Below are 12,851 nucleotides of genomic sequence, written 5' to 3'. Positions count from 1 at the left end.
TTCTGCCTGGCCTTGTGTTCCATATTCAGAATCCAGCAGACTGAACAGCAGCCCAAACACTGGGAGCTCAGAATCTCCATCTGTAATGGGAAGGGCTGAGCTGTGTAGTCGTTATTATTCATTCATTCATTTATTTTTTTTCCCCCCATGAACTATGTGCACTTCCACAAGAGGCTCTGGACCTGGGCTTCCCAATACAGTGGTCACCAGGCACAGGTGGCTGTTGAGCATTTGAGACATGGCTAGTGCAAATGCAGATGTGTGAACTATATCTCAATGCAAAATACCAGAGGTGGAAGACTTGGTACTGTGCATGGATGAATGGATGTGTGCGTATGTACATATATTTTTTCAGTAGTAATTTTTTTGTATTTTTTTTTTTTGGTCAGGATCTCTGAACTACATTTCCACCCCTCACTAGTATTTTTATACTGATTACATGTTAAAATGATAATAAGTTGGATATATTAGTTAAATAAACATATTAATATTAATTTCACCTGTTTCTTTTCTCTCCTTGACTTGGCCCACTAGAAATTTTAGGTTATATTTGTGGCTTGTATTTTTTTTTTTTTGGTGGGGGATACCAGGGATTGAACTCAGGGGCACTCTGGCACTGAGCCACATCCCCAGCCCTGTTTGCTTTTTTTTTTTTTTTTTGTATTTTATTTAGAGACGAGGTCTCATTGAGTTGCTTAGAACTTCATTTTTGCTGAGGCTGGCTTTGAACTCACGATCCTCCTGCCTCAGCCTCCCCAGCCACTAGGATTATAGGCGTGTACCACCATTCCTGGCTTACATTCAATTTCTGTCGAATGGCACTGCTCTGGAGGGTTAAAAACCTTCAAGATCTCATTAAATAAATTCATAATTAAGACTGTATCTCCCTTACCCCTGGGATTTCCACCTCCCTTCATCCCCGTGGGGCTTCTTGTAGTAATTATCTCCTTCTCAAATGCTGTATAGGTTGTGTAATCTGGTACAGTTATTGCTTATCCTCTGCACTTCCTGCTAGAACACAAATTCCTGTAGGGGAGAGCTCTGTCTATTTTGCTCAGTGATGTAGCCCCCAGGGTGCTTGAACAGTGCCAGGCACTTAGTGGGTGCTTACTGTATGGGGAATGAATGAATGAATGAATGAACGCAGGCCCAGGAAGCATGCAGTGTCCCCAGTGGCCAGCTATTCAGTTGTTCTAGAGAAGTCCCCTCCCCCACAGATTTTTCACTTGTCATCTTCGTCTTCTTAAATGTGTAGATGAATGAGGACAGGTGTGGTGGCTCACACCTGTAATCCCAGAGGATCGGGAGGCTGAAACAGGAGGATCAAGAGTTCAAAGCCAGCCTCAGCAATGGCAAGGCAGCTCAGTGAGACCCTGTCTCTAAATAAAATACAAAATAGGGCTGGGGATGGGGCTCAGTGATCGAGTGTCCCTGAGTTCAATCCCTGGTACCAAAAAAAAAAAAAAAAAAGTGTAGATGATTCAAGTTATTTAAAAGCATTGTGGGGCCAAAAGAAAGTTTTCTGTAGATGCTTTGGTAGTCTGCACTCCTCTGGTTCAGATGGTTCCAGGTTAGGTGGGGAAGGGCTGATGCAGGTGCACTGAGCAGGGGCCCTCAACTCTGCCTGTCTCAGAAAACTTGGTGCTTTGGGGCCAACATGTCCACGTGGGTGGTAATTAAGGAGCAACCCTCTGCCAGGTGTGGGGGTGCACACCAGCAATCCCAGTGACTCAGGAGGCTGAGGCAGGAGGATTGCAAATGTGAGGCCAGGCTGGGCTACTTAGTGAGACCCCATATCTAAATGAAAAATAGAGAGGGCTGGGGATGTAGCTCAGTGGTAAAGTTTGGTTCAATCCCCAGCACCAAACCAAACCAAACAGAAAAAAAGAGTGACCCCCAACTCTTCCAATTCCTGCAGCCTCTTGTTTGTTGGGTCCACAGTTAATAAAAAACAAAACATGATTCTCTTACACAGCAAATCTGACACAAATTGTGGATTCTCCCTACTAAGCAATTCTTCAGTCCTCCAATCACCAACTGGGTGTCCTATGCTTTGATTCAATTCTGATGCTGTCTGTGATGGTCACAAGCCACAGGTTCAAGGCCCAGCCCCACAAGACTGCCCCTGCTTCAGACACCAGTCACAAATTCAAGGCTCCTTTTCTTCTGACTGGTGTTGGTCTCAGAAAATGACACCCCAAAGTGAAGGCCTCAGAGGTAACGTTTCCCTCATCTGCCCTCCTGTCTGTCCCCCAGGTTAAGCCACAGAATAGAATTCCTCTTACCCAAGGTAGGTCGTAGACCATGAACCCCCTTTCCCCCAAACTACCCATAACTTCTAAAACATACGGCCCTCACCTTGCCTGCCTTCTGGGTCATGTTCAGCCATAAAGAAATCCTCTGACTTATTTGTCTGGTACTAGATCACTAAAGTATCCTTCCCTTTACCTGGAAAGAAGTAATGTTGCACAGACAGGCCTTGCTGGGTCTCTCCCCTCATCTATTACATTATATCAGACCTTTCTTGTCTAATGACGGCTCTATGCAGCTGTCCATGTTCATCAAGCTATTACTAATTGAAGATTATTTGGCTCAATTTGGATAGAAATCATGAAAAGGCAACATGTCGCTCCCTTAGTGTTGGCAGCTCTGAGCTTTGAGAGCCAGCAGCTCTCAACTTCTAGAGTTAGAAGCTCTCCTTGCTTCTCTCCTAGCATCCAAAGTCATAGCTACCCACACTAGAACTTCTAGTAGGTGAAGCTAGCAGCTCGCCATTGCTCTTTGCTGTTCTCCAGCTGCTCAACATCCTAGCAGGCTTCAGTGTGAACACCTCTTAATGTTGTCCTGCTCTACTTGAGATAGAACTCATGAATAGAAGCCGGGCATGGTGGTGCATGCCTGTGATTCCAGCAGCTCGGGAGGCTGAGGCAGGAGGCTGAGGCAGGAGGACCACAAATTCAAAGCCAGCCTCAGCAACTTGGTGAGGCCCTATCTCAAAATAAAAAGACAAAAAGGGCTGGGATTTGGTTCACTGGTTTAGCGCTCCTGGGCGCAATCCTGGTACCAAAAAGGGGCAGGGGCAACTTAACAAAACATTGTCAAAAAAAAAAAAAAAAAAAAAAAACAACTTGTAAACTTGTAACTTGTCTGGATAACTAGGTAACTTGCTGGATAACAGATGTTGGACCTACAGCACTTATGGAGAAGAATAATCCCTGTTGCATAGCAAAAAAACTGATAATTATGTTCATAAAAATTGTCGCTTACCAAATTAAATCAGAGGCACATGCATGCACAGGCATGTCAAACTCCTGTCAAACCCATATCAGAGAATCGGGGCCCACAGGCTTATCACAGGCACACAGACCACAGAATGACACAACCCCGTCACCTGAAATCCACAGGAAGGGCACCTAAGGCAGTGGCATGGCTGCACCCTAACCCATCTGGTCAGACCCCTGGTGAACGTGCCCCAGATTGACAGGGATGAACTTCCAGCTGTTCCCGGGGTTTCATTCCCAGCTCCATCTCCCGACTTGATGTGGCCCACTCACAAATTCCCTGCCATCCAGACAAAAAATGTTAGGTGTGTGAGGTGATGGATTTAAAATGCTGACTGCCTGATGTAATTATTCATACCGTGAACACATATTGAAACACTGAGACTGAGAATGTAGCTCAGAGGTAAAGAGCTTGCCTAACCTGAATGAGGCCCTAGGTTCCACTCCCAGCTCTTGTCAAACAAAGCAAAACCCCAAACAAACAAATGTAACAGAAGCTGCTGTCCCCTTAGCTACAGACAAGACCTGGATCCCCCAGAACAGCTTAGACTTTTGCTTTAACATCTCAAGTCACTGCTCAGGATAACAGCCCGATGCAGGAAGCTCTGAGGTCCTGTTAGTGAGCGCCATGTTTTCAGAAGTGGCCTAGATTGCCCATGGTCTTTCTGGATGACCTTGGTCCTCAGATTCCCCTTCTGAACAATGAGGGCTTCAAGCCAGTGCTACATTTCCAAACCAACCACCTGTAGACTCAACAGAGGTTCTGATTCAGGTCTCCTCGCAGAGGCCTTCCCTGGCCACACACCAAAGATTGTACAACCTGGGGCTGGGAATGAGGCTCAGTGTAGAGGACTTGTTTTGCCTTTGTAAGGCCCTGGTTCAATCCTCAGCACTGCAAAAAATAAAATAAAATTGTATATTCCTTCCTGTCTTGCTTCATGGCTTTAAGATAAAAGTTATGGGGGATGTGGTTCAGTGGTCAAATGCTTGTCTAGCATGTGTAAGGTCCTGTGTTCAATCCTCAACAACATGAAAAGAAATAAATAAAAGACCCAAGCTGAAACTATGGCTCCAGCTCTAAAAACAAAGAAAGGAAGGAAGGAAGGAAGGAAGGAAGGAAGGAAGGAAGGAAGGAAGGAAGGAACAAACCCAAGAGGTCATTGCTTTGGACAAGGCTCCCACACTGGGCCCCAACAGACCAGATTAAAAATGAAAATGGAGTCACACAGGCTGAAGTTCTACATGACCAAACCCAAGAAAGCTGGAAAATGAGAGAAAAGTCAAGTTTCCTAAACAGGCCAATCCTTATGACAATGAAGTTTCCTCTATTGTAATTGTTATATGCTTTAATCCTTACAAAAATCATCTGAGATGATCTGAGGTTAACCAATTGGTTATTTCCCTTTTTTCTGTCTCCCTGTCTCCACCTTACAAAATAACTTTGAAATGACCAATCTGCATTTTCTTCTTTGTTTTCCGCCTTTTCAGCTTGCTTCTGTCAATAAAAACCAACCTCTTCTGCTCTGCTTTTCAGAACACTTACTCTATTCTATGGAATGAAGTGTTGCCCTATTCTAGAATTGAAAATAAAGCCAGTTAAGTTCTTGAAACAGATCTTTCTATTGTACTTTTGTCCTTGGACCCAGGATTATTTTCTCTGAAGAGCCTATCTTCTGGTTTATCTGTATCTTACATTGATTCTCTCCTGCTCTGCTGATATGTAAGCTCCCTAAAGGCAAGGATTTTTAAAAAATTACCTTTTAAAAGCATTATCTTCATTGAGAAATAATCTTCATAAAACACGATTTACCAATTTTAAGTACACACTTAAATGAATTGTGACAACTATGACCAAAACAATCAAGATACAGAATCGTTCCATTACTGCTTTCTTTCGAGATGGGGTCTGGCTATGTTGCCCAGGCTAGCTTTGAACCCCTGGGCTCAAGGGATCTTCCTCCCTCAGCCTCCCAAATAGCTGAGTAGCTGGACTACAGACAGGCACCATCTTGCCTGGGCACGCCTGCTTTTTTTTTGAGAGCTGGGAATCAAACCCAGGGCATCACACATGTTAGGCAAGCACTTTACCAATGAACTACACCAACAGCTCCCTGGCTTGCTTCCCAGGTACAACCCTGTATCTGCGCTGCTGTCAGGATTTTGAGGTTCGTCAGCTCTGAAGAGAGCTGATTTTTGCCAGTGGAGTCTGAGGTTTTACTTGACATTAATGGATCTCATCTCCCAGGAACCCCGGCCTTGTTTAGAGGCAGGTCAGCCCAGTCACCCTCATTAGCTTAGGATTACCCAGGTCGATAATTATTATGGTGAGCACATTATTGCAGTCTTGCCATCCTGTGCCCTGCATCTTCTGACTTTATATGAGCCCAAGCGTCTCTCTTGCTCTCCCTGATTGTGCAAGAGTGAAGTGTTCCTTCGTTCATTCATAACACATTGATTGATGCTTTTCTGTGCTAGGCAATCAGTGTCTAGGTGTTGGATAAATCTATATATTTTTTAAAATAGACACAGTATCTTTATTTTGATTATTTATTTTTATGTGGTGCTAGGGAACGAACCCAGTGCCTCACACATGCACGGCAAGTGCTCTGCCACTGAGCCACAACCCCAGCCCCGGATAAACGTTTTTGAAAAAAGATAAAACCTCTGCTTTCGAGGAACTCTCAGGGTGGGGGAAGATGACATATGTATGAACAAATACATGAAATAATCTCAGGTAGCATTAGGTTCTACGAAGAAAACACAACAGGGTAAGATGAGGAAACTAGGTCAAGTTACGATAGGAAATGAAACCTGTTGGGTTAGAATGGGCCAGGGAAAAAGCGGCCCAAATAGGAAGAGAGACCAAATCCAGCAGAATCTTGGCGTTATCTGGTGAAGAGGTATAACCGTAAAGTTTTTAAGTAGGCGTGGGCTGAATTATAGACCCCTGTAGCTACTGAGTGGAGATCCCATTGCATGGGCCAGATGAAAGGTCGTTGGTCCCTTTCCTGTGTATGCAAGGCGCTGTTGAAGGGTTCCAATACCGTCGGAAGCAGAGTCATTCCGGGCCCTGCCTTTCCCGGAACTCAATTTCCGCGCCTGTAAAACAGGGACCGCGGGGCTGTTCAGCGTCAGCCCTACCAAAGCACTGCGAGCCCGCAGGAGCCCGCAGGAGCCCGCAGCCCTGCAGGAGCAGCCGCCAGCGCCAGGGGGCGCCTCCTCGATGGCTCGGCGCTCGGCTGGCCAGGCGCCGGCGCGTCGCCGCTCGATTGGTCGGGTCGAGCGCTGCTGGCCTGCGCCATTGAGGAGCCGGAGAGAGGAAGCGCCGCGCAGTGCCGGGCCGGGCGGGCGCCGGGACACAGACAGGTAGGGGCCGAGCGAGGCCGCGCCAGGTGGCGGGCAGGGCCGGGGTCGCGGGCCGGCGTCCACCCGCGGCCGGCGCTCCGGCTCCGCACAGCGCTCGGGCCCGGACCAGCCTCGCGGGGTGAGGACTCCGGCCACCGGCCCTCGGCGCCGCAGCCCGGACCCCGGCTCCCGTTCCCGCCCGGCGGGACCCCACGCCCGAGGCCCCGCGGCGCCGCAGGCCCGGCAGGCTGAGCCCCCGGGCCTGCGGCACCCGTGTCCCGCGGGGTCCGGCCCCCGCCTCCCGGCGCCCTTCCCGGGTCCCCGCAGCCCGGCGCCCGCGACTGCGGGTGTCAGTTCGCGCCTCCGCCGAGCCGTGGGCTTCACGTGCGAGCCCCGCCGAGGCCCCGGCCCGGGGTGCCCGTCAGTTCCCCGGAGCGCACGACCCCTCCGCTCACCCTGGGCCCTCGGTGCGGGCTCAGGGTGTCCTGACCCCTGTCCCCAGGGCCGCGCCCCTCCTCCAGGCAGGGGACCCCGGGGTCATTTCCTCTAGGCTGCATCTGCGAGGTGGGGTCTGTCCCCTGGCTGGAGGCCTGCGGGGCCATCGGCCTGACCCCCGCCCCCGCCCGTCCCCGCCCGTCCCCCTGTCTCGGCGCTCCCTGGCGGCAGCAGCGCTCAGCCCCGGCCGCCTCGCGGAGGGACGCCGGTCCGGTTGCCAGTCCTTCCTATTCCCGGGTCTGGTCGCCTCTCAGGGGAGGGGCCTGCCTCAAGGTCATGTCCGGCTGTCTGCCCGCGGATGGACTGATCCCCGATCCCCAGTGCCACCTGCCCCATGGGGTAGGGGAAGCCAGGTGGGAGTTAATGCCAGGCAGCTGCCTAGAAGCCCTGGTGGACCAGAGTATAAACACTGTGGGATTCTGGCCAGTCTGACTGCCTTTCCTGAAACTGGATTCCTTAAGGGAATCCTTGAAGTGGCCACAAGCCCGGACTAGATGCTTAGACAAGGCTAATGGATGCTTTCTGGCTTGGGCCTCAGTTTACAGACTAGGGTGTCTTACAGCCTGTCTTTTTAATCTGTGCTTTGCGTTCTTCCTCCAGGGTAAGTAGGGTAGGGCCTGATTTTGTGAACCAAGTGACAGTGGTTTCCTTTTACTTGGAGAACATTTGGAGTTGGCACTTAGGGACAGTTGGCATTTAGGGCTGGAATTAATGGCAATAACAACAAAAGAGTACTCCAACTTTGGCTCCTTGCCCATATGTATTTGGAGCTCAAATAGTAAGACTAGACAAGTCAGTTTCACTTTTTGTTTTCACAGATTCACCTGTACAAAATTCCAATAGAGGAATGTTAGATTGCTGAACTTTTTTTTTTTTTTTTTTTTTTTTTTTTGTGGGTACTAGAGTTGAACCAGGGGCACTCAACCACTGAGCCACATCCCCAGCCATTTTTATTTTTTATTTTGACACAGGGTCTTACTAAGTTGCTGAGGGCCTTATTAAATTGCTGAAGCTGGCTTTGAACTTTTGAATTTTTGTGCTTCTGCCTCAGTCTTTGAAGCCTCTGGGATTACAGGCATGTGCCACTGTATTCCACCTGCTGAACATTTTTTACTTTTAAAAATTTGTTCTTGGGGCTGGGATTATGGCTTAGCGGTAGACCGTTTGCCTTGTTAGTTCGAGACCCTGGTTTCCATCCTCAGCACCACATAAAAATAAATAAGTGAAATAAAGTTATGGTGTCTAACTACAACTAAAAAATAAATATTTAAAAAAATTTGTTCTTGTAGACTTTTTCGCTCTTAAGATGGCCTGCATTCTCCCTTGAATGTGTTTCTGCTTTTCTATAAACTTTTCAATAAATTGCTGTGTGCCTCTTAACAAAATAAAAACAAAAAATTTGTTCTTGTATTTTCTTCTTTAATACCCAATAATTCCTAGCAGATTGCTAGTTGTATTGTAACCTTAAAAAGTAACTTTGGAAAGAAATTAGGTAATTGTTTTACCAAATGTTTTTTAAAAAACTTATTGTTGAGGACTGGGGTTGTGGCTCAGCAGTAGAGTGCTTTTCTGGCATGTGTGAGTCCCTGGGTTCAATCCTCAGCACCACATATAAATAAACAAAGTAAAACATCCATTGGCAACTAAAAAATATTAAAAAAAGAGTTTAAAAAAAATCAACTTATTGTTGACAAAAGTCAGTCTTACTCGGAGTTAAGGGAGTTAACTCTTAGGAGGGCTTGTTCTGGGTCTTTGGTGGATGTCAGCCTTTCCCTTGGGGTGAGTGTATCTTCTGGCCTAGGATGAATCACTAGGGGTGGGGCACAGTGCTTGGAAAGAATCCTGAAAGTAGGCTGGCTCCAAGTGAGATGCATGCTGTAGAGAATCTGGAGTGTAACAAGGTGGCTGATGACAGCCTGGGGAGTTCAGAGCAAGATTTGCAGCTCATGGTTGTAGATGGGATCTGTGAACTGAGCGATCTGAGAACCCATTTAAACTTTTGTGTCTCAGTCCTCTTGTTAACTTTTTGTATTAAAATCAAGTATATTTGTAATGCTGATAAATACCAGTAATATGCAGTATTACTTCAGTACTGAATCTTGGTACTGTAGCTGCAACCAGAGGATTTCTGGTGTTTGTCATTATTGACTAAGATAATCCATTGTGTCAGCAGCATCTGGTGCCCAGGTACCAGTCAAGCAGTCACAGTACATTTAAGATTAGTGATAAAGCACTGTCTAATCTCTCCTATTTATATGATTTTATGAATGATCCTCAAAAATATGTGAGCACAATTTAATTATGGTAGCTTTAATGAGGATCTTTGCAGAATATGAATTTCATTTATACAATCTCCCAGGGCATTTTTGCCTTAATCTGGATTAGGGTTTCTCAGCATTGGCTCTGTTGACATTAGGGCTGAATAATTCTTGCTGTGAGGGGTGGTTTTGTGATTGTAGGATGTTTAGCAGCTTCTGTGGTCTCTATCATAGAGACTGGTAGCAGGCTGTGAAGGCATGATAGTCAAATATGTCCTCAAGCTTGACATGATGATGCATGCCTGTAATCATAACTACCTTGGGAGGCTGAGGAAGGAGGATTGCAAGTTTGAATCCAGGCTTGGCTTTTTTTGCAAAGCCCTAAGCAACTTTGCAAGACCCTGTCTCAAAGTAAAAAACAAAACAAAACAAACAAGAAGGGGTCTAGCTAGTGGTAAAGCACCCCTGGGTTCAGTTCCCAATAATGAACAAATGAAAAGTCCTGCACATCTTAAGATATTGCCAGATCCCAGCCATGTGAGAACCTCTGATTAGGGCAATCTAATTAATCTCAAGGTGGCTCCTCCAAAAGCCAGCAAGTCACTGAGCAGTTACATTGCAAAGATACACAGCTTTGAACTGTGGAAAGTTTAAGTAAATTTACAAGAATGGCTGTCCTTGTGGCTGCATGAGAATGGAACTGGGCCGGCATGACCGCCTGTGCCTGACAGGGAACCTTAGAGCTTTCCCACCCGGTCCCCATCACTTTGAGCTGTGCTTTGCATTCATGCACATTCAGGGAGGTCAAATAAGGAATCAGCTTAGAAAATCATCCATTTTTTTTTCTTTGTTGATTTCCTTTTTTTTTTTTTTCTTTCGTAGATTCTTCCGTAACCATGAGAGAAAGAGAAAGTATGATCCATGATTTTTAAGCACTTTTTCCTGAGGACATAGTCATGTTGGAAGGTCTCGTAGCCTGGGTTCTCAATACCTATTTGGGGAAATATGTCAATAACCTGAACACTGATCAGCTCTCAGTTGCGCTTCTCAAAGGTGAGTACTGTGTTTTTTTGTTTGGTTAAGTATGACTTTGCAGATGGCATTTCTGTATATATATATATATATATCCCCCCCCCATATATAGTATTGAGGATAATAAAACCTAATGTTCACATGGCTTTGTACTAAATATGTGTAAAAGAGAATACATTCTCCCATGTGACTGATGACTATTATGGGGTAACTTAAGTATGCTGTATTGATGCAGTTTTAGGGCTTTTTTTGGGGGTGGGTAATGGGGATTGAACTCAGGAGCACTTGACTACTGAGCCACATCCCCGCCCTATCTTATATTTTATTTAGAGACAGGGTCTCAGTGAGTTGCTTAACATCTTTCTTTAGCCAAGGCTGGCTTTGAACTCGTGATCCTCCTGCCTCAGTCCCCCAAGCTGCTGGGATTACGGGCATGCACCCCAATTAGGGTTTAGGGTTTCATTAAAATTTTTAAAAAGACAAACTATACTACTAGTGACTGAGCTTCACTCAGTTATATTTTTAGCTTTGTGAGGCTACAAGTAGTTGATAGTGGCATTGATTTTGGCTTTAAGTACAGTTTTGTCACTTCTAAGCTATATGAACAATAACTAATATTGAAATAGCTAATAATGAAATTCTGTGCCTTAGTTTCTTGAGAAAAGAAGATGATATACCTCCACAAGGTTGCTCTAAGGATCAGTGAAGTAAGATTGAAATCTCTTGACCTCCTGCCATGGAGCAGACACCTACTAGAAGTGTCAGAATATGCTACTGTGAGACTCGCCTTGCTTAGTAGCCTGGCACCTAAAGCTTGAGGCATTTTAGCCTTTACTGGCCTATATTAGTAAATGCAGTCTTGTCATTTGGTGTGGGGAATTAGAAAGCAGCATTTCCCTCTTTTCATTGTTTTAATTTAAATTCTCTTTGTCCAACTTGAGATGGAACCCTTTAATATATGTAGAGAAAGAAGGTAAAGTCAGTCTGCAAGGATGCAGAATCAGAGAAGGTGGAAAGTCTTAAACAGCAATGGAGACCCAGCTTCCTGGGGGTGTGTTTTGGCCAGTGGACGAGGACAGATTAGTGGAGATAGCAGAGATCAGGTCTTTGCAGAGTCTGAGAGGATATCAATGCTTCCCCTGTTCCCAAAAAGTGTTGCTTTCCAAGAATTGTTATTATTATTTTTTTTGGTATTGGGCACTAATCTCAGGTTTGCTTTACCACTGAGTTATATCCCAGTCCTTTTTATTTTTTATTTATTTTTTATTTTTTTTTATTTATTTATTTTTTTCCCCAGTCCTTTTTAAAAGGACTTTTTAAAAGGGTCTTGCTAGATTGCTGGGGCCTCATTGAGTTGCTAAGGCTGGCCTTGAACTTGTGGTCCTCCTGCCTCAGCTTACTGAGTGGCTGGGATTACAGATGTGTTCCATCATGCCTGACACTTTCCAAGAATTTCTGATCCTTTTTGTCCAAGCAAATGATGTGACAGAAGACTGTGGGAGCTATCACATTTGTTCCTCCCCACATCTCTTCTTCATTGGAAACAGAAGTGAATTTCTCCCTGTTCTCCTGTCCTTAGAAGGAAGCTGCCAAGAGGAAAGTGAGGATGATTTAAAGGGTAGTACAGTGTCAGGTACACCTCTTGGGTCACTTACTGAAGTTTGCAGAAACACTGTGAAGCTAACTAAGTTGTATGAGGTACAGGTAAGAGACCTAGAAAGAGAACTTCAGACCAAACCTTGCTAATAAAAGAGCTGATTTTCTCGGGGCTGGGGTGTGGCTCAGAGGAAGAGTGCTCGCCTAGCATGTGTGAGGCACTGGGTTTGATCCTCAGCACCACATAATATAAAATAAAGATATTGTGTCTACCTATAACTAAAAAAAAAATATTAAAAAAAAGAGAGCTGGTTTTCTTGAGGGATGTGGTAAGAGTGTTTTTGCTGAAGAATTAACAACTAGAAGCTTAAACGGGGTCTGATTTGTCCCACCCAGAGTCAGTGTTCAAGACAGATTAGTAATCTTGGCGTTTTTAGATAGAACATATCTGTATGTATCATTCTGGTGCCTTAAGCTGCTTTTCTATTCTTATTTCCTTTTTTAACAATACTATTCTTGGGGCTGGAGTTGTGGCTCAGTGGTAGAACACTTGCCTAGCATGTGTGAGGCACTGGGTTTGATTCTCAGCATTGCATGTAAATAAATAAATAAATAAAATATCCATCAACAACTAATAAAATATATAAGTTAGCCAATCCCAAATGCCAAATGTTTTCTTTGATATGAGGAGGGTGATTCATAGTGGGGTAGGGAGTGGGAGTGTGGGAGGAAGAGATGAACTCTAGATAGGGCAGAGGGGTTGGAGGGGAAGGTAGGGGGCATGAGGTTAGAAATGATGGTGGAAACATGATGATCATTATTATCCAAAGTACATGTATGAAGA

The 12,851-nt window shown here is 45.4% G+C and overlaps 1 protein-coding gene across 7 annotated transcripts in view; it reads left to right on the top strand.

Annotated features, from left to right (window-relative positions):
• Positions 1-6,562: 6,562 nt before the first annotated feature.
• The window catches only part of Vps13d (vacuolar protein sorting 13 homolog D), a 245,867-nt gene continuing 239,578 nt past the window's right edge, over positions 6,563-12,851 (top strand). For all 7 annotated transcript variants that reach the window (XM_076861265.2, XM_076861268.2, XM_076861267.2 and 4 more), the window contains exons 1-2: positions 6,563-6,647; positions 10,262-10,432. In XM_076861265.2, coding sequence (XP_076717380.2) covers positions 10,336-10,432 — 97 coding nt within the window. In that variant the 5' untranslated portion in view covers positions 6,563-6,647; positions 10,262-10,335. The remainder of the gene's footprint in view (positions 6,648-10,261; positions 10,433-12,851) is intronic.

Source organism: Callospermophilus lateralis, chromosome 7 (genome assembly GCF_048772815.1).
Source record: "Callospermophilus lateralis isolate mCalLat2 chromosome 7, mCalLat2.hap1, whole genome shotgun sequence".
In the NCBI taxonomy this organism is placed as follows: Eukaryota; Metazoa; Chordata; class Mammalia; order Rodentia; family Sciuridae; genus Callospermophilus; species Callospermophilus lateralis.
Note: the sequence above shows the minus strand (reverse complement) of the source record. Positions and strands in the feature narration are given on the sequence as shown.